The following is a 21,799-nucleotide window of genomic DNA, read 5'->3' on the forward strand; positions in this document are numbered from 1 at the left end:
AGGTACCTCTAGAGTTTGATCATGGACTAAATAAATGGGCTCGAATAATGGTTACCACTAATTTCCGTTAAGTACATGTTTATTAGGTTATTCCTATATATGTTTTTTGCTCTTTCATGTTATTATAATCATGCTCCATGTTCTCTAGCTTTCCTTCTCTTAAGCTAACCTTATATTTTCATTCATGTATAGTAAATTTCTATTCTATGCTTCCTACTGTTTGCTCCAATTTGTTATTTATGTCATACACCTACTAGTGGATTATGCTTGCTGGGTCGGTGGACTCATCCTATTATGATTGTAGGTGTGGAAGATGCTATGCCAAAGTGACCAGGGGCACGGAGGCGGAGTAGCTGAGGAGATGAGGTTAAATGCATCACACACTATCCAGGGGCACTAAGTGTCAGTTATTAATCCTTTTCCTTTGACTTGTTATGTTAGTATGAGAGGGAGACTGTTTGTTGGCTTGCATTGGTAGGAGATCACAAATGTTTTTCTTGGGAGATATGCTTTCTTATTTTTCTTTAAAACCTTGGACAAATATATGACGTAACGTTGTTTCCTTTCAGCTTGGAGTTTATGATTTAGTTTCTAGTAAATCACCTGCAGTGTATTGTTGATATTGTATGGTTCATTTGTGAGTAAGTGATTAGGGTTGTTTCAGTTAGTATCAGAGTGGTTGTTTCTAAAGGGCAGTATGTGTGTACAATCTCATAAGGACTTGGATACTTCTGCCTTCAAGTATGTAAGATTTAGATTTTATATGCCAAAGTAATAGTAATAAATTTTGCTATGTTTATGTATATACTTGAAATAATGATGTAGATACTTGAACATATAGGAGTATGGTTGCCAAAAGAAACAACGGTGAGAGTGGTGGATAAAACAATCAGTTCTTGACTGGACTTACAGTGCTCTTGCAAGAACAGAGTCGAATTGACGGGGAACATATCCAAGAACTACTGAGGGCTAGAGAGGATGAGAATGCACTCCATCGTCCCACTTCAAGTGTTAACCTAGTGTACAGACAATTAAGGGAGCTAGGTCCGACAAAGTTCAAGGGTACCACTGACCCGATTGTTATGGAAGGGTGGATCCGATCATTGGAGATGATCTATCACTTTATGCATCTCACCGACGTTGATAAGGTCAGGTGTGCAATATTCATGCTACATGATGATGTTCACATTTGGTGGAAGGGTACACATTTTGTGGTGGACTTGGCTACATTGACCTGGGATGGTTTTCAAGAAGTATTCTATGGGAAGTATTTCACAACTGACAGTAAAACCCACCTAGCAAGAGAATTCTTAGAGCTTTGTCACAGAGACATGTCGGTGGTTAAATATATTAAGAAGTTTGAGAGAGGGCGTCACTTCGTGCCCATGATTGCGAGGCAACCAATAGAGGAGCTAAAACACTTTATCGAAGGGTTAAGAGTTACGATCAGACATGATGTCAGGCAGAGCTGGGTTACTACCCTTAGGGAGGCAATGGATCAGACCTTGATGTCAGAGAGAGATAAGAACGAGATGATAACGGAAGCGCAGAATAAGAGGTAAAGTTACCAAGGAAGAGAATAACCCAAAGTAGAAATAAGCCTTTTTCTGCTTAGCTCAAGCAGCAACAAAACCAGACTTAGCCACGACAGCGAACCCAGGGGCCACGATCAGCTGATGACACTATATCTGAGGTCAACGACAGAACTCTATGTTCCAAGTGTGGGAAAGTTCATTTTGGCCAATGTTTGATAGGTTCGAATATTTGTTACATGTGTAAGAAGCCAGGACATTTTACTAAAGATTGTCCTCGGCTAAAGGAACCAATCAAAGGGAGAATATTTACTATGACTCAAGAGCAGGTAGATCTAGATTCTGCCATCGTTATAGGTATGATATTTGTTGTTGACTTATAGCAAAGGAAGGCGACAAGGAGGTGCGGATGGATGTGTGATGCCTGGACTATAGAAGCCTTGGGATTTAGTATAAGAATTTATTAACAAAGAGTTGAGTAGAATGTATTAGATGAGTCATTTAGTCTTCCGCTGCTAGTTAATTGTATGTTTTGAGTTCTCCGAGAGTTTTAGGAATTTCTATCAACATATGAACAAGGATAGTTAAGTAAAGTTAGTAGTCCAGTAGCGTTCCGCCCTCACGGACCAGTAGTGAGGAGGGTGGGGTGTTACATGTTTTGATAATGACAAAGGAATTCAAAGTTAAGTTGTTTTGTTATCTAGCGTACTTAATTGAGTGTGTCAGGGAAGTCCTAGCTGCGGTTAGGCAAGTGGAAAACCCTAGGGGGGTGGTTACCCTATGCGGAAAGTCTTAGCGGGTCGAGAGCTTCAGGCAAAAGTCCTAGGGGGTAACCCTAGGTGGAAAGTCCTAGTGTCGCGAATCAGGTGAAAGACTGGACTAGCCGAGAAGCGGAAGTCCAGCAGAAAGTCCGAAAGCTTTAAACGTTGAGCAAAAGTCTAGTCGATCTGGAGGATCGCACTAGCAATAGGTAAATCTCCTGAGTGGAGTAGGTGAGGACGCGTTTTCCGTAGAGGGAACAGTAGGCGTCAGGTCGACCTAGAGTTTCCGGTTGGAAATCCAAAGTCAGACCCGGACAGTCCGATGACTGCCAATTATATCTATCATATTGTTTCTGTGCTAACTTTGTTTTGCAGGGTTTGTGTTTGGGACTAACACATTTTGCAGGAACAAAGAAGCACACTTAGCCTCGGATGAACAGTGTCTGAGGCGCCTCCATGGGGCTTGGAGGCGCCCCGGGTGCTAGCGAAACCAGCTGTCCAGAGAAGTTGGAGGCACCTCAGAGGAAGCTGAAGGCGCCTTGGACAAGGCGTTGGAGGCACCTTGGAGCAGCTTGGAGGCGCCTTTAATGGGATAAGGCGCGACCAGATCAGAGCTGATCCACGCGTGCGACTCGGCGGCCTGGAGGCGCCTCAGACAGGTTTGAAGGCGCCTCAGACAGGTTTGAAGGCGCCTCCTGCACTATTTAAAAGGGGACTTCGAGCAGCAGCTTAAAACAAGCATTCACAAGCAATCCTTCTGCGTTCTACTGCTAACAAGTTCATCCCGAAGTGCTGCAGCAACCTTCCGACGACCCGGAGCTCCGTTTTTTTAGAATCTGTCGTTCGGTATAATTTACATTCTGCACTCATTGTAAATCTTAATCTGTACTATTGTTTCGAGCTTATAGTTGTTGCCCACCGGAAGCGATCAACGATCGCGGGCCTTGGAGTAAGAGTCACCACAGGCTCCGAACCAAGTAACTCTTCGTGTCCTTGTGTGTTTGTGTTGTTCCCTTTTCTTTATTCCGCTGCTTAAACTCGTGCGATTTACGAATTCGAAAATAGTGAAAGCCACGAGCGCTATTCACCCCCCTCTAGCGCTTTCAATCCAACACGATGGACTCATCCTATCATGATTGCAGATGAGGAAGATGCTATCCCAAAGTGACAGGAGACACGGAGGCAGAGTAGCTGAGGAGATGAGGTTAAATGGATCATACACTGTCCAGGGGCGCTAAGTGCCAGTTATAAGTCATTTTCCTTTAACTTGTTTTGTTACTATGAGTGGGAGACTACTCGTTGGCTTGCATTGGTAGGAGATCACAAATGTTTTTTTTGGGAGACATGTTTTCTTATTTTTTCTTTTAAAACCTTGGACAAATATATGTCGCAATAAAAATAATCTCAAAAGATGAATGACTAATATAAGCATATTCTTAAACATGCATATCCATTAATACAAGAGAGATATTACAAACATAAATCCGTATATTAACTAAGCATGCAATAAACACACAAAGTATTGAAGTATACAAGAAGTTGCTTAATCAAAGGAATCAAAAATTTCTAAAGGGCCTCCATCGAGTTAGAATTTCGACTCTAAATCCTACAATTGGCCAAAACTAGGTTAAAATCTAACTTATAGTATTTAAGATTTTTTCCTAGACCCTACAACTTGTGGCCGGTCGAGGCCTCAACGAGACCTCATGACCAGGGTAGATCTGATTGATTAAACTCATGGCCACGAGCTCACGGACAGTTAAGCTCGCGACCCAAGCTCACAAGTAGCCAAGCTCATGGTCATGAGCTCACGACATGAAAAATGAGAGGAGAGGGAAGGGGAGAGGAGCAAACCAAGATCGAGGTGGAGAGGACGCCAGAGACATCGGAGTTAGAAGAGGACGTCAGAGATTAGAGAGGAGAGGATGTTGGAGATCAGAGAGATCGGGGAATGCAAGATTAGGGTTTAGCCCTAATTTTGATCCCTAAAATAGTGATGGAATATTTTTTCTATCATTATGTTAGCGATGAGATTTAAACTCTGTCGCTATTTAATGACAAAATTATATAATTCCGTTGCTAACAAAATGATGAAAAAGAGATTCCGTCTCTATTCCATCGCTATTGATCAATGGGAATTAAATTTAATCCCCATAATAATGCCAAAAACTCTTCTCCATTGCTAATTAACTATAGAAACTAAATTTTGTCGCTAATTAGAGACATTAACGACGAATTTTAACCTCCATCACTAATTTTGTTGTTAAATAGATATTTTTTTATAGTGTAATGTGCTCGTAGAGGCCTTAAGAATTGTCCATGTCTTTATGCTTGCATTTGAACATGAAAAATTTATTTAATTTTAATAAAATGAAAATTTATTCACACACATATTTAGATTTAGATTTATTTAGTTAACAAATAACATGAATAAAATATTCTTTTTTACAAAAAATTAAAAGAGCATTTTTTTAATAGAATAAGTCAAAAGAGCATCTTTTTGGATTTATTATCAAAAATAAAATTTCATCCCACATTAGTATATTTTTTATTTACAAAACTATCTTTTCTTTATCTTTTGATTTTATTACAGTAGAGTTCATAAACACTTTAACTCTGGTCAACACTAATAATATTATAATCATAATTCATAACTATAATAATATGAATATTCTCTAGTTAACACTGATCAATATTATTTTATAATAATATTTTAACTTTAATTAATACTAATAATATTATGCTTAGCTATTATAGTTCATAATTATTACAATAAAAATACTAGCTAATATTATATTGTAACAATTATCGATATAGTAATTATAATCTCATAATGTTATAATTATGGAGTAGTTATAATATTATAGCTGTTGTAATTATGTAAGTAGCTATTAGGTTGTTATATTATATTATCAAATTCATTTTTAAAAATTCCCTAAATTCCTCAGAATATAACACAATCAAATTCCGATTCATTTGCAAATCGAACCGGCCCGTTATATTCTTCGTAACGCTGTTACTATAAATTTAGGGTTCGAAATCGCGACTGCTCTTCCTTTTTTCTTTTACCAAATCCCCACGCGATCCTCAGGTTCTCAGACCTGCAGAGACGCGGCGAGCGATGCCACATATTCGGCCTTCCCCTCTTCGACTGGTGGATTGCTTTTCTTAGTTCTCGGTAGCGTGATGAGGGATTTGTCTCAGAAGGATCTCGCCGTGTTTGACTTCAGCGCGGAGGAGGAGGCCGTGGAGGCGGCGGTCGAGAGGTACACAGCGAGGTTTCACTCCAAAGTGGGATCTAAGATGGACGACGAGGTTGACAAGTACCGCTATCTGCAGGCCTGTAAGCACCTCATCCACTTACCTATTTATTTATTTTTTTAAATTAGATATCTTGGTTGAGTTTCCGTTGTTTTACCCTAGAACAATGGTTAATTGATGGCGGAATTTTCACAGAATGGTTTATGTGGTACTATGACTTAGTTTACTCTTGCTGAAATCTTTGAATGATGTTTTAGATGGTATAATCTACGTTTCAGACTTTGTACTGACCCTATGAAAAACTAGGTAGACTGGTTGAGTTGTCTTGACTTGGATTGGTTGTCTAGTTCGTATAATTTATATTTTATTGGCATATGCTATCTGCCTATTATGGTTAGTATTTATTGTATATTTGGTATCATTTAAATATTTTCAGAGTAGATTAAATGTCAAACTAGTTGTTACTATTGGTCTGGCCAATAATATATTAATTCAGAGATGGATTAGGTTGTTATTGTTTGATCTATGTCCGAAAACTTCATACCTATTTTTTTTCATAAATTTTTCTTAGTTTTCTGTTTAGAATTGACATATAAATGGATCTACTACATGATTTGTTAAGCCAAATGTGGATACTTAATTGCCTTAAAACACCTTGTTCATATCCTGTTAGAATTAAGTACCCTTAATGATTTGGTTGTTCCTCTTTCAGAAATGATTTCTGTATGAACTATAGACAGCTAGATTTTTGGCTCATTATTGCTTATTGCTATTGGCAGTCTGGCATTATGTGTGAGTTACCTCTCGAGATAACTGAAGGCCAATTTGAGATTCTCAATTGAACCACTCATTCATTCTACAAATAAGGGCTGCAAAAAGGGATATATTTTTTCACTTTAACTTAAGTGACATCTAATGAAAAGAGTTCAAAGTTGTTTGAAATTAGCTATATGGAATATTTACCTTTTCTACATCGCACAATTTTATCTTGTAGTAGGATTTTGTCTACTTGAATCATGAGTCTTAATATTGTCATCTATACCATATCTTTAATGGATGAGCCATTTCAGTTAACCTCCAAAAGGGAAGTGGTTTGTGGGTATACAATTTTAAAAAGATTATGGAAAAAATTTGAATTTAAATGAATTCTGCAATGTGTAAATGAATAAATTAATCTAGGCAATCAATCAACAAACACAATGGTAAAAGCAATGCAAACACTTTAATTTATAATGATTTGATCCTCAATAGCCTACTCCATTTCCATACCCATTCACTTATTTTTTTATGATGAAAAATTAAGATATATAGAGTACATGTGGCTCAATCCTTTCTGAAAAGGCCATATTCCTTAACCAGGTAACACTAGCTAGTAAAGGCACATGCTCTTTTGAGGGGTACGTACATGTTAGAACTCATCTAATAATATAAATCATCACAAGTTAAATAAAGCAACAATAGTTAAATGTGATAAGGTCAGTAAAAATTCACTTGTAGAATTTGTTTCTAGACTCCTCTGGTCACTCTCAATTTTTTAAGGATAGTTTTCTATGGCGCGAATGGAAAAGGCTCACTGACTAAATTAATCAAGATAAGAACCAACCATGAATATTTGAATCAACTTAAAAGCTTTCATTACAGAGATTAAATCAAATGCTGTTAAAGACTAAATTTCCAAAAAAGAAGTTCAACAGTAGCTTTCAAAAATCGAGCCTTCAAAATAAGATTAAACTTGAACTCATGAATTAACGCGGGATATATATATTAAATTTTAGAGTTTTCGGTTAATGTTGGAGACAATATTGAATTTGAATTATGCAATTAACGTTGGAGAGTGGGTAGAATTTAATGATGTTAGAGAAGAATTATAATTAAAGGTGACAAAATAAGTATTACCATAATTGTGTGTTGATTTGAATATTGAATAATTTTGTATGACATCACAAGAGAATAAAATAAATTTAGTAGAATAAGAATTGTAACAACGAATCAAAATCTTTTGAGCAAAGTCAAATTACAAGTTTGACTAATGACAATTAAATAAATCTAGTATTTGGCTTAATGATAAAATTATGGTTTTAGATTAAAATGTTTAATTAATTCAAAACTTAAGATGCTTATTTAAAATTTGTTAAAGTTGGTTAGAATTTTGATATAAAAACATGAGTAAGAAAATAAGCAACTTAGGATAAATTATTCATTAAAATTCTATAAGTAGTTTTACTTAAGCAAATTGTCTTTGTTGGGGGTGTTGATTAATACTCAATTTATTTGGAGCTTGATTTGGTTAATTCATGTAATGATATACCTACTAAACGAAAAAAAAAAAATTCAATTAGTTATCCTTAAAATTGTTGAAACAAACCTTGGACCAACATTGTCTGCCTCATGCATGAATTTAAAAGTGAATTCTACAGGAATGATCTTTTGTGAGGACGATATTATGCTCACTTTCTATCTATTCTGATGAATGAACCCATTATAATTAGGTATAATCTAGGTTTAAAATCTCGACCTGTGCCAAAGTTTCGGTACTGGAATGATACGGTTCGGTATCGTGCCGTGCCGATACTGTTTCAGTAATTTTTATTTATATATAGTAATTATTAAATAAATATATTTATTGTGTATAATTTAAAAATAAGTTGTATATTAATTTTATATAAATTCTCAATTATTGAACAACTTAATATTGTTAGAAAAAATAATTAAATATAGTTTTGTTTAAAAAAAATTGATTTATCAATAATTTGAATTAAAATTGATATATCATAATATGTTACCTTACTAATACCAAAAGGAGTGACGTGAATTAGATGGAAGTATTGGTTCTTGTAATATTCTGCTTAGGTTAACTCCATAGTTCTCCAATGCCTTGATTAAATAATCATCCCATGACATGCAATATTGATATTGATTTCTCCACATGTCCATCAGCATGTCTCGATTCATCATTGGATGTTGGATTTGAACTGGCACCACTGAAATCAGAATGGGTATAGGATAAGGATAAGGATAAACATATGTTCCTGAGCTCTGGTATGATGGATTACCCTATGATGCATCAGAGTTATAATAAGAATGTTGCGAGTATGATGAACTTGTACCAAAATCAATCTCAGCTAAACTCTCCCGCATATCTTGATAATTATGAGCTTTCTTTTGTTTATCACCCATATATTGACGTTGATATTGAATAGGTACTTCTAACTCCATGATCATAATCTTGAGTTGCATGTGTGTAATCTATCTCACATATCCATGGCCTCATGCTAGAGTAGGGGGAACATAATCTTTACCACTAGATGCATCATCACTGTCATCGCTTCCATGAGTATTTACACTGTTATCAACATCACTATCCTCATTTTGAATTTCTCATCGGATTACAGTGTCAGAAGGTGATGATGTTTCATTCATCATGTTCTTGCTCATCAATTGCATTGAGTGGATTTTCTCTAATTCTCAATTGACCTTTTCCCGTAAAAGGAGGTTTGTCTTTTTCTTTCTTTTCAGAAAAAATTGCAGGAGCTTTGCCTTTGCCTTTATCTATGGACTTTGGTTGGGTTTAGAATTGAGATGTTTGAGAACGTCTAGACTGAGATCTAGAAAATCAAAATTCTTGATCAAAAGCTTCATCATCTTCTTCCTTACAGATATCTCCTTTAGCTTGTATTTTTTCAATCTGTTGAGTTAAAATTGAGATGGTTGTGGTGGGTCACCTGCTTCATCAAGTAATGGATTCTCAGCCTCAATAGTGCTCCACCAATGCATCATTGGATCATTCTCAGTTTGGACAAATTCAATATCAAATGGGTCTTGTTCTTCATTCTCTTCTGTTATCACTCTTAGTTGAAGACGCATATTATAATGAACATAGACAATCTTCTCTAAGTGACGATAAGAAAGACGATTTCGTACTTTTGTATGAATGAGGGAGAAAGTTGATCAATTTCTTTCACAACCATTTGAAGACGTTGTCAAGAGAATACTGCAATCTTTTTTAAATTTGGAGCTGATCCTCTATATTGTAACCACCGCTCTGTAAGATAAATAAGAACAAAATTAAAATAGTATTTATATTTGTTGACAATAATTAGTAATAATTTTTTACTATATTTACCTACATCCATTTTATATCTGATGACACTGTAATAAGATTGCTAAAAGAACCATATGTCTCTCGAAATAATCGACTTTCATTAATAGTCTTAACAATTGATTCTCTCTTTGTATATAGTCTTGATATTACATGTCTGAGGGCCATTAATAAATCATCATTTGTGCCAAGATTATAACAATATTGATATGTCGGATTGAGAGAATAACCTACAATAATTAAACATATATAATTGTTAATAACAATATTAAAAATTCTTTATCATTAAAAAATATGTACCGACCAAATGAATAGATTTTCCCATTTGATCGTCGCATCTTGTAGTGATTATATCAATGTAATGTTGATGCTTGGTCGGTGATTGTAGATGCCTCTTAATTTCCTTTTTTGCTTCATAAATTAGGCGGTAAACATTGCCCATTTGCGGCTTCTTGTCCATATCAACTTTACGTAGAGCAACGAATAATGGTTCTACTGCTATAAGAATATCTGCGATATAGTCCCAAAATCTGATCGATATAATAATTTTTTGCACCTTCTTACCTTCGGTCGTGTTAGAATATCGAGAGGCTTCCCAATCCTCAGAAGAGAATATGACCTTCAATCTAACTTTTTTCCGATTCAATGATTTTAACAGGAGAAAGTGAGTAGCAAACCTAGTCGCTCTTGGTTTTAGAATCTCCCCATCAATAAATTTCCCTATTAATCCATGAATCCAATGATGATTATAGAGGAAATTTGCTAAAGATTAACCTTTTTTCACTACCTTCTTCACTATATTGAGGTTACCGATATTTGCCATCATCAAATCGATACAGTGTGCTGCGCATGGTGTCCAAAATAAGGTTTGATACTTTTGCTCCAATAACTCTCCAGCTCTTTTAAAGTTGTCACCATTATCTGTAATCACCTGCATTATATGTTCTGCACCTATCTCGTGAACTACACTATCCATCAAATGATATATATAGGGTGCATCATGATAATCTATAGTTGCATCAATAGATTTATGAAATATCACCTTTCTATTGTAGTATAGTAGAAAGTTGATAATGCTCATTTGTGTATGCCCTGTCCAGCCATCACACATCAACGTAACCTCATATAAGCTCCATTGCTTCTTGCATGATATAATTCAAGTCATGATCTCCTCCACTTGTTCATCTAAATATAGATCGGTAAGTTCATATGTAGTTGGAGGTTGAATACGAGGATCAGATTTTTGGATGTTGGATACTATGCTACGATAGTATGTGTTGTTTACTACATTAGGGGGAATATAATTAAAATGAAAAAATTTAGCAAGATTGATTTCTTCTTCTCTTTTGAATATGCATCATCAGTCTTAGTCTGTTTGCTAGCTTGGTCTGGGAATGCTAGTGGATCAATATCAGCAATATTAGCTGCACGTCTTCATCCCATAGAAGGAAAAAAACATGACCAATACCACCTTGTGTTAAAATAATACGAACACTTGTACTCCAAATGTTGCTGCAGTAGTTGAGCCACTTTCACTGGTACCAGAGCCATTTCTATGTCACATATTTTGCTTATAGTTATATTGAGTTTGAGAGGCATTGAGAGCTGCTAAAAAATCTTCGTTATTTGGAACTTCACCATGACCTTCCATTTCATCATAGATTGGTTCTTTAGAGTTTCGGCTATCAACAAGTTCACGTTGTCGTTGTTGTTTATACTTTAATTCTTTTTTGCCATCAAGTTACTCTCTCATTGCACGATGAACTTCTTGAGAAACTTTTAGACAATTAAAAACATCTGGATGTCCACCAGCTTGATGTTGTTTTAGGCGTGTGACGCTACCGCCGCGTCCAATCATATCACAATGCAAACATTGCCAATGGAATCGATTTTTTTAATCAACTTGCGTGTCTCCAAGCTGGATCATGAGATTGCTGTTTTGGTGCCATTACTTATGCATTATATAAAAATTAAGAATAATACGTATTTTCAAGTAATGACCATCATTTTATAATGTCAAGAATGTATTTATCATTGTAAATTTACAAATTAAGTATATAAACTATAAAGAGTAACTTCTTGAAATTTGAAACAATCTCAAAAAAATATTAATTCATCTTTCTCAATTTAGAATGATCAGAATTGCACAAGATTATAAGTGTTTTATTAGGAATCATAAACTTGACAACATACAAAACTTCTAAAATTAAGGATTTGTAATATTTCCTAAATATATCAAGTAAAGACATTTTAAAGTTTAAACATATCAAGTAAAGACATTTTAAGATAAAAATATATATGACGAAACATTCTTTGACAAAAATATATATTTATATGTTCAGGAAGTTAGAATCATAAAAGTATAAAAGTTAAATATGTTAATATTCATAGATTCAAATTTCAAATTAATTCTAAGATAAAATATTATCTATAATAAATATATAAATTAACATGAAAATATTACTTTATATATAATAGCTATATAAATTAATTAATTATTATTTGTAAAAAATATAAAATAATAAAAATATCAGAATATAAATTTAGTTTATTAGATTTTTTTTAGAAATTTTAAAATTTTTTTGAGAATATTTTTAAATGAAATTTAAAATAACAAAAAATATTAAAATATATATCTGAATTTTTATATTTTTTTGAATTTTTAAATAAAATTTAAAATAATAAAAAAATTATTAAAATATAAATCAGATTTATTGTAATTTTTAAAAAATTTTAAATGCATTTTAAAACATAAAAAAAATAAAATTTTAAAATATTAATTAAAATTTTAATTTTAATTATATTTTTTTATATATTTTATTGGGATAGTTTAATTAGGGTTTATAAAAGCCTGTTTGGAATATCATACCTTCTTGGGAATTGTTTAAATTAATTAAATTTAAAATTTAATTTAATTTTTAAAAACTAGGGCACGCACGCAACACACGCAGCAACAGCGGATCACGGGGTCCGACTACGATTCTAGCATTGCTAGAGGCGTCCAACGACTCCTCTGGCGCCGCTTGCAATGTATCCGAGACGGGGACGCTAGCGAATAGGGGAAATCATACCTTTGGAGTGGTCGCTACCCTTGCTGCCACCTCGCTGCTAGCCTCGCCGCTCGCCTCGCTGCTGTCGCCTCGCCTCGTCGCTGTGGCCTTTTCTCGCCTTGCCTCGTCGCTGCTCGCCTCGCCTGCTGATTGATCGCTCTCTTGTGCCTTTTTATAGATTTTTTTTACCGTGATCGATTAATCGCAACAGAAGGAATTGAATCGATTCAATTCCTTCTGTCGCTCGATTAATTGATCGTGCATGCTGTTGCGGATGCGCGTGTATCACGTGCCGAAATTATAGCTCGTTTGGTGCTAGTTTCGGCTGGGCGACGAAATGGTAAAAATCGTTCGTGCTGTCTGGCATAGAACAACATTCTTTTCCTCCATCTATTCATGTTGGCGCTGGTACCTGCATGGATGGTTATTTCAATAGGTCTTGTAGTCAATTCCCATGCAAAATGCCTCTCGGTGCTTGACCTCACTATGCAAAGGGTCGTTGCACTAGGACAAATGCCTCTCGTGATTTACCCCTTCTAGATAGTGTGGAGTTGTCCTGGAGGGGCCGTTAAGGTGACGATTTCATTTTTTGGCACTAATGAGTGAGATAAATAGAGGAAAAAATTCCGAAGAAACAAAATTCGAAAAATAAAAAAAAAATATAATATAATTTCTAATCTTATAAAATATACTTATGAATTAAATTATTGTATATATAAATTTAGTTTAATTTAAATTGATCAAAATAAATCCAGTTTAAACCTGCTTAATCCTTCTTTATAACAATAAAATATTAATAAAAATATTTTTTAATTAACATATTTATATTTTAAAAAATATTGAAATCGTATCAACACGACACAATACAATACTGAAATTGTAGGGTTATTAGATAATGAAACTTCTACATGGCTCAAAATTTTAATCTTTGCACCACCTTTAGTATTCCTATGTAGGTTTTTGAACATTAGTGTTGTCAAACCTTACTTTTCTATTTATTCTTAAATTATAATATAAATCTTAATATATTCTACCTATTTCGGGATACTTATGTGAATTCGAGTTGGGTGGGGATGCAATGCTATGATTATGGTGCTTTACCACATTACGCTATGGAAATTGATGTCCTTGGCTTCTTGCATGGATCTAGTGGAAGTAAATTAACTTGTAGATGACCTTGTCTATAGAAGTTTCCTGTGCCTTAGTACTCGGGCACAAGTTCCTGGCATAAGCATCTAGGCATCTAATACATCATTTTATCAATTGAGAGCATGAAGTCAAAGGAATCTAAATGCTGGGACAAGGTCCAATGATCACTCAATGTTTAGTTTATTGGATCAAACTCATTGTCTTCTAATGCTATACTTTAAACCACCTACCAAATAATATTCCTTCAAGGAAGGTTAAATTTGGGAACTTTGACAATGCAGGTATCTGAGAATAGAGATAGACAGTTTTAATAAAAAGAGGGTTTATTAGAGTTATGAGAAGTTAGGAGGGAATATGTCTTTAGGTTAGCTAGGCAAGCATGTGGTTAGGAGGGGCTTGATTAGAAGTGGGAAGGATGCTTTTATTTAAATTGCTAAAATATCATTTGACACATTATCTAGCCATTCATGTTGAGTATTGATCATCGGCTCAGGTTATAGGTTCTTGTCTCAGTGACTAGGGTTGCATCGATCAGTATATATAGCCCTTCACTTGAGCCATATCCAACTTGGTCCACGTACCTTTTCATGCACAAACTAGTATGTACTGTCCATATAGGGCAGCATAGAACAGTATTTAGACCACTGTTTCTTAATATACAGGTAACAAGAAATGATGTTTGAATTCATGATATAATTTATATATACATCTTCTACAGTATTTGGGCTAGTGATTTGGTTATGGGAAAAATGGATTCTGCATGATTCAGCTTAGGCGTTTTTTCCAATGTAGGCAATATAAACAATGCTAGGCGACATCTGTCTATTGAGACATATAGGTGGAGGCTATACTTTTAGTGATTATGAGGATCAAATTGCATGTAATTGAGAGTGAATCAGACACGCCACTTAATTTTAAGCTTCAACAGAAGATTCATTCTCAACGACATGGACAAATTGTTGTAGGTATGCATGATCAAATAAACATCAAAATTTGTGTTGGATGGCATGCTTTTTATTTTTTTGCAGAAGTTTTTTTCCTAGTCCGATTTTCTCTTTATTCTCGTTATTTGTGCATTCTAATGGAGTTGTGGTATCTTCTGATGCAGATACTTCAGGGCTGACTCTCAAGCAAGATGTATCTGGTATCTTATGTATGCATGGAAGAGATGATGAGAATGGCTTCTATGCCATAGATCTTCCAGAACAGAGCCATCATTTGAGCAATGAGAAGATACAGTTGGATGAGATCATAGCTTCCTCTACAAGTTATGTTGAACACGGTCAACTGTGTCAAAATGAATTTGAAGAAGCCACTCTAAATACAAACTGTGATCTGGCTATTGGAAATTCTACCAATCCCACCCGTGTAGGCAACAAATAGTTTTTCGACATTAGTTCTGATGTATAACATGCTCTGACAGAAACACTATCTTCTAAATATTCATTTTGCTTCCCAAATTTATCCTCAGGGGATGAATGTGGACATGATTGCAGAAGATGAAGAGAGATGGTCGGTAATGACTGCATCTCAATCAAGTATTTCTTCTGATAGCACGGAAGAGGAAGGTATGAAGGTCAATATGTCTTATAGCAGTTTTGTTCTTGTTTAATATCTTCATTTCTGCAACTTAATTTGTTTGTGCAGGCTGTTTGGATTCTGATGAGTTTAAAAGTTGTTACACAGCAGACATGTATGAGGTAATAGCAATAAACTTTTATGTTGGATCAAGTGATAACTTATTCATGAAGAATATATGTCTCTAACTTTCATGCTTTTTATTAATATATTCAAGATATTTTTGCAGTTACTAGAATGTGATTTATCTTCTATTTCTTTTACTAAATTACTCCCAGCATTTTATTAATGTGTCTAAAAAGTCCGCCTCGTTGGATGCTAGTGTTGAAGCTTCCTCTAGTGATGTGGACAAGCATGCATGCTAAAGCAGTGGAAATGTGTAGCAAAGCCCCTCTGATATTTAAGTTAGTCTCCGTTGATGGAGCTTGAGAGAGAGAAGTATGTTAGAGAGAGAATTGAAAAGAATGAGATTTGGATTCCTACTGTTGATGTTACCTCTTTTATATGATCTGTCCTTTGGGTTGTATGAGTGGCTGTTTCATGTATTATTATGAATGCTAACAAAGGTGTGGCTAATGATGGACTAGGCCCACACAGACCATACCCTATCACTGCGTCTCTTGTCGGGTGTTTACCCAATTGTGATATACTTGCATCTCTTGTCGGGTGTTTACCCAATTGTGATATACTTGCGTCTCTTGTCGGGTGTTTACCCAATTGCGATATACTTGTCATAGTTGTACGTTGCTGTGACTCCTAATATGTTGCTTACCCAATTATGGTTCATTTACTTTGGTTGTATTTGCACGGGGTAAGGCTGTTCGTGTTAGAACCATGTTGGGGGATTGTTGGGGCTAGCGGCATTAGTGAGGCTAGAGAGTTTTGAGGCACTTAGAGGGGGCAAGTTGTGTACGGAGCTCAGTCGTAACCCTGAGCGGAGCTTTATGAGTTAGAGATGTTGAGTCAGGCGTTTGGGTTCATGAGCACTCTTGAAGTTGAGGAAGGTGCTCGACCGTTGTGCATTTTGGAAGCTGAGGGAGTTGCTTGGGCTGCCAAACACCTTAGAAGTCGAGGAAGGTGCTTGAGCTGCTGAGTGCTCTAAGGCTGGTGCTTGGGTCACCGAGAACCCTGACATGGCTCGATATCACGTGTTTTGAGGTATTGCTTGGAGTCGAACCACATAGACCAAGTTTGATGAGCAGGAGGGTATTGTCATCTTGGGTATCAGAAGTCCCTCTTCAAGGTAGGTTGATGAGCAGAATCGAATGAAGGTAGGGACTTCAAAGACCGCAAGTGGGTCCATGTTAGCACGCTAAGCCACTACCCATTTTTGATTTTGAATTGTCTCCTTGCTACCACACACCATACTGCCGTCATGAATCGTCATCTCCTAGACAACTGTTATCTTCTCCTACACAACATTTGCTGGCTGCATCGTAAGGCTGGAATGACGATTTCTCTCTATCTATTAAAATGGTTTGTCAATTGTTAGCTTAAGGTTTAATTGCATTGTTGGATGGGGTGCAGGGATCTTGAGGTTGATCTTCATCTTTGGATCATGAGTAGATCTAGCCTGCGATGTTGACACTGCCTAAGGCCTATGATTGACACATGTTTGCTTCCCTACTATCAAATCTCGAATGCTACTCCCCATACATTAGATCAAGGGCTTGTGGGGATTCGAGGCTACCAAATTTTAGATTTTAGTGGATTTGAGGTGTCTATTTATCACTTTTTTAAATGAGGGGAAGGGTTTATAAAGTTCGACGTCTTTCTTTCTCCCTTCACTTTTCTTCTAGCCTGCTGCTCCTTTTTACTCTGTTCGAACTCAGTTTTTGTAAGTCCACCTTCTTTGTCATTTTCCTTTTCCACTCAGTTTTTGTAAGTCCCCACCTTCTTCATCATTTCCTTTTCCTCTTCATAGTGTAGATGGCCTCCAAGGGAAAGTGCCCACTTGTCAATGGTGGGCCCAAGGTTGACCATTAGGCCTTGCCAAGGTTGCACTCAGAGAGGATCCTTTGCTTTGACTGAGGTCCTTGGTTCCATCATTTAGTATCTCAAAACACATTTGGTGAGAATTTGACCCTCCATCAAAGTTTGTAGTTACCCTCCAATGTCAAGATAATCATTCCAAAATCCACATACCGTTCCCACCTATCCTAGATGGGCATTCAGCTTTCTTTGTCTGGCAATTCGAAGGCGACTTTGTTTCCTCCGTCACTGCTGTTTTCTTAGGGGTTGTCGTATTTTTTTTTTTCCTGTCCCCCTCCACATCTTGGTCGAGACCATTATGCTCTTTCAACATCTTCAACTTTCTTGGATATCTAGTGATATTCACTTCCTTTATTAGTTGAAAATGGCCAAGCTAGGGGTGTTTTATTTTATGGCTAACTGCCAATTTTTAGGAGTCACTTCCACCACTCAAAATTCACTTGCTAGGTATTATTAGCTAGATCAGTGGTGTGTTGGATTTTTTTTTCTTTTAATTTTTTTAAAATTATTTTGACTGATACTACAATATGTTTTGAAATGTTAAAAAAAATTAAATCGCTAGATGTTGATGCCATTGAAGGAAGAGAAGTTGGGTGGCCAAAGCAAATCGTCGATGTGTAATGGATGTGTGTAGGAAAGTTGCAGTGGTAAATTGAGCTTGAGGAGCGGAGTGCGTCAACAACGTGAAGGAAATCATGAGAGCGACGAGTTGCTCAGAGCATGAGTATACAATCAAATTTAGGTTTCAATTTAATAGTAAATGAATAAAGACGATCCTCATCTAGATGAGTATACTCTCACACCCACAAAAAATAGTGAAAATATAAAATTATGGACTCTTTTTATAGGTTGGACTTGATAATAAATATTAAATAAATATTCTAAAAGGATAGTGTGTGGTCTCGGAAGGGTTGGATCACATTGGATTTATTGTACGTAGTCTTATCTTGAATTGCAAGAGGTTGTTTCCACGACTTGAACCCGTAACCATAAGGTCATAAGATAACAACTTTACTATTGCGCCGAAGTTTTCTTTCATTAAAATAAATATTCTAAATAAGAAAAATATGATAATTTTAATAGGAATTATAAATAGTTCGCTATTTATTGCTGCAATAGAAATATTATCCAAACGATGGACAAATTGTATCTTTAATTTATTGGAGTAGCTTTATTCTCAAATATTCTTCAATTTATTTTCTTTTATTGCCAAAGTGCCAATCTGAAAATATCTTCAATTTGTTTTTTTTAGTTATTACTTTTTGATGCTAATTTCTTTCTTTCTCTGCACAGTATATTTTTTCTTTTGCTTGGTTGAAGACATGCATTATAGCTCTATACAATATAAATTCATTGTACTGGAATAAAATTCTTATTTAATTGCTTTTAATTTTCGAATCTATGGTGTGAACTGCTTACTTTTGCCTTGTTGAGGAAAATCTACCCAAGTGTTGTTTCTTGTTTGGAGCTTTGCAGCTTAATGATGAGTTAACAGTTACAGTCTTCCCTGAGTATGTCATACATGGTGGCACATTGTATGGAGAATCTCAACTTGTTTTCTCGATAGACAATGTTAAGATTGAATGTTCAGATGCAAGTGGGAGTGACGAGAAGTTTGCTTCTGAATGGGCTGTTACTGAGATAGATCACATTGATTGTCAATGGAGTGAAAGTGTGAGTTTCACTCTCTAAGGTGTGAAAGAATTTACTTTTGTGTTTATGATTAGCTGTGATGGTGTGCAGTATTTCTTATTACCACAGGTAGCTTCTGCATTAGTCAAACTATGCTTCAGAGAAAACATTGCAACTAAAATAGATAAAGTTCACAACAATACTGGTATGATAATTATACATAAATTCTTACTTTTTTCTTTTACTGTCTCTTATATCTTTATTCCATCAAACCACTATGGTGCATCAAATTTTATAATTCTTCCCTTTTTCTTAATGCTTTGTATGGATTTGTTTATATTTCTCTTTCTTATCGATTTACCTTTTTGAGATAGAGCAAGTTGTTAGATAATTTAGATAACCTATCTAATCAAAGATGAGGAGTCTAAGCAGGTCCAATTCATTCCTGTTTTCTTCTCCTGGTTTTGGATTTCAGTTAGGAATGCCATCAGGCAAGATGGGAGGAGCTTTTATCTGCTTTTCTGTTTTGCAGATTATAAAAATCCTGTCTTATTCTTTAGTGCATAAAGAAGTGCCAGGAACAAAACCAGTGGAGACATTTAATGTTTCATGTTTTAGCCTTGCAAGGTGGGAGGAGTTAATCCCACATAGTAGAGACGAACATGGCTTGATGATAGTTACAATGATGACATGAACTTCACTACTTTTAGTAGTGATAAATGTTAGAAACACATGTCTTCTTACCTAATTGTAGTTGGTGCAATATTTATTAGTTGACATCTCATAAGAGAACTAATAACATATAACATGTTTCTTATGTGAAGTGTGAGAAATAAGATCTTATGATCTTTCCCTAAGGAATTTCCAATGCTGCACTACTATTTTAAAGTTTGCAGCACTTCACTGATACTGTGAATTAATAATTCTTAATAACGAACAAGGTATTAAAAAGTGATTCTTAGCGGTAGATGGTCAAGTGATTACCTAGGGTTAGTCGACTGCTAATGCCTAGGTGGTAGGTGAGTGTCCAGGTGGCTAGGCATTCTGCATTAAAAAATATTATAAAAATAGGAATCAAATACTAACAACAATATTCAATCAGTATTTTTCATGAACTACAAATAAACAATACTGATCAAATATTCACGTATTGTTATATTGATCAAATTCTGTTCATCTCATTATACAATAAAATACTTATCATCTCAATATTTTCCAGAACAGATATTGATTTAAATACTGATCATATCTCACGCTTTAACATTTAATTTCTCATTTCTATTTGTAATATCAACAAAGACCTCGAGAAGAAAGAGCCAAGAAAATAGAGCATATGTACCAATAGAAGAAGGCAGCAGTAACAAAGACCTAGAGAAGAAAGAGCCAAGAAAATGGAGAATATATTCAGACGTAGTGGAGTTATGCTGCGGGAGTCAGGACTTGGGAGAATTGGGAAGAAAAATAGGGTATAACTATATAAGTGAACTGGTTTATTTGGGAGCAGCCTAAACTGTGAAAATGGGGTTGTGGGAGAGCAATACAGGCATCGTGTTGCTAGGCGAAGCAATGGAATGAATGTTGCACCCTAGATGGTGAAAGTCCCCAAAAGCATCACTAGCTTATGTTCTGATCCGAGTAGCATGGGGCATGTGGAATCCTGTGTGAATCAGCAAGGACCAGTCACCTTGCAAGGCTAAATACTCCGGTTGACCGATAGCGAAGTAGTACTGTGAGGGAAAGGTGAAAAGAACCTCCATCGGGTAGTGGAATAGAACATGAAACCGTGAGCTCCCAAACAACATTTTATCACTGTGAGACAGTCTGCCATAGGGGGTTGCTTGGGGTCCTAGGCGGGCTACTTGAAAGGTCCATGGGCCTGCCTAACCCCTAGGCAAAGTGGGCGTTGTTCAAATTGCCCTAAGTGACTGCCTACCTCACTTTTTAAAACTAGTAACAAATCTTTGCATGATGCTGTAGGTGCAAATCATTCTTACATTGATTTTTTTAAACAGTGATATTGTTTTTGTTTTCAAACTCAAAATTATTATTATTTTTTTCAAACACAAAGTTAACTTTTGTGACCATTTTAAGTATGTGTTTGTACTCGCATATCGAGTATGCTGTGACTTGACTTCAATCCTTGTCATTAGGACACAGAAGCTTCATTAATATTATATATGTATTCAGATAGGAAATTTCTATGTTTGCTTCATGCAAAAGATTCTACTCCTCTCTCTCTCTCTCTTTAATTTTAATAGTTTAGAAAAAAATTTATCGACATTCGTTTTTTGGATACCATTGTATAATAAAGATTTATTTTATTTACATAGAAGATGCTTGATCTTTCCCAAAAATAAGAAAAGAAATTATAGTGAAAGATGTTGGGCAGCGGCAATCGGAAATTGGAAACATGAAATGGACTGTTTCCGTGCCAAAACATGTCCTTTAGAGAATTTGTCTTAAAATTAGCGAATTGTACTATATATTTGTCTTTTAATTTTTTTTGTGCACGTAGACAGAACAATACATTGTCAGTTGACTTTTAATACTAATCCAAATGGCCTATTTTCAATTTGGGAAGTTTTATTTTTTTCAAGGATGATATCATTTCAAAGTTTTGATTTTTATTTTCTAAGATACAAATTCACCTTACCTTTATGATGATTGGAGCTATGGATTGTATTGATGATAATGTGGTTCCTATTTCCATTTTTGTTTCTTTGAGGCGATACAGAAGTACCATCA

At 35.4% G+C, this 21,799-nt stretch overlaps 1 protein-coding gene across 2 annotated transcripts in view; it reads left to right on the top strand.

Moving 5' to 3' along the window:
* Nucleotides 1-5,345: 5,345 nt before the first annotated feature.
* The window catches only part of LOC122020275 (probable ubiquitin-like-specific protease 2B), a 38,291-nt gene continuing 21,837 nt past the window's right edge, over nt 5,346-21,799 (top strand). The window contains exons 1-7 of one of the 2 annotated variants that reach the window (XM_042578141.1): nt 5,365-5,636; nt 14,645-14,817; nt 14,961-15,220; nt 15,324-15,420; nt 15,500-15,552; nt 18,899-19,096; nt 19,184-19,259. In XM_042578141.1, coding sequence (XP_042434075.1) covers nt 14,715-14,817; nt 14,961-15,220; nt 15,324-15,420; nt 15,500-15,552; nt 18,899-19,096; nt 19,184-19,259 — 787 coding nt within the window. In that variant the 5' untranslated portion in view covers nt 5,365-5,636; nt 14,645-14,714. Of the gene's footprint in view, nt 5,637-14,644; nt 14,818-14,960; nt 15,221-15,323; nt 15,421-15,499; nt 15,553-18,898; nt 19,097-19,183; nt 19,260-21,799 lie in introns of both variants that reach the window. The other variant, XM_042578140.1, reaches the window with a different exon arrangement.

This window comes from Zingiber officinale, chromosome 9A (assembly GCF_018446385.1).
Source record: "Zingiber officinale cultivar Zhangliang chromosome 9A, Zo_v1.1, whole genome shotgun sequence".
In the NCBI taxonomy this organism is placed as follows: domain Eukaryota; kingdom Viridiplantae; phylum Streptophyta; class Magnoliopsida; order Zingiberales; family Zingiberaceae; genus Zingiber; species Zingiber officinale.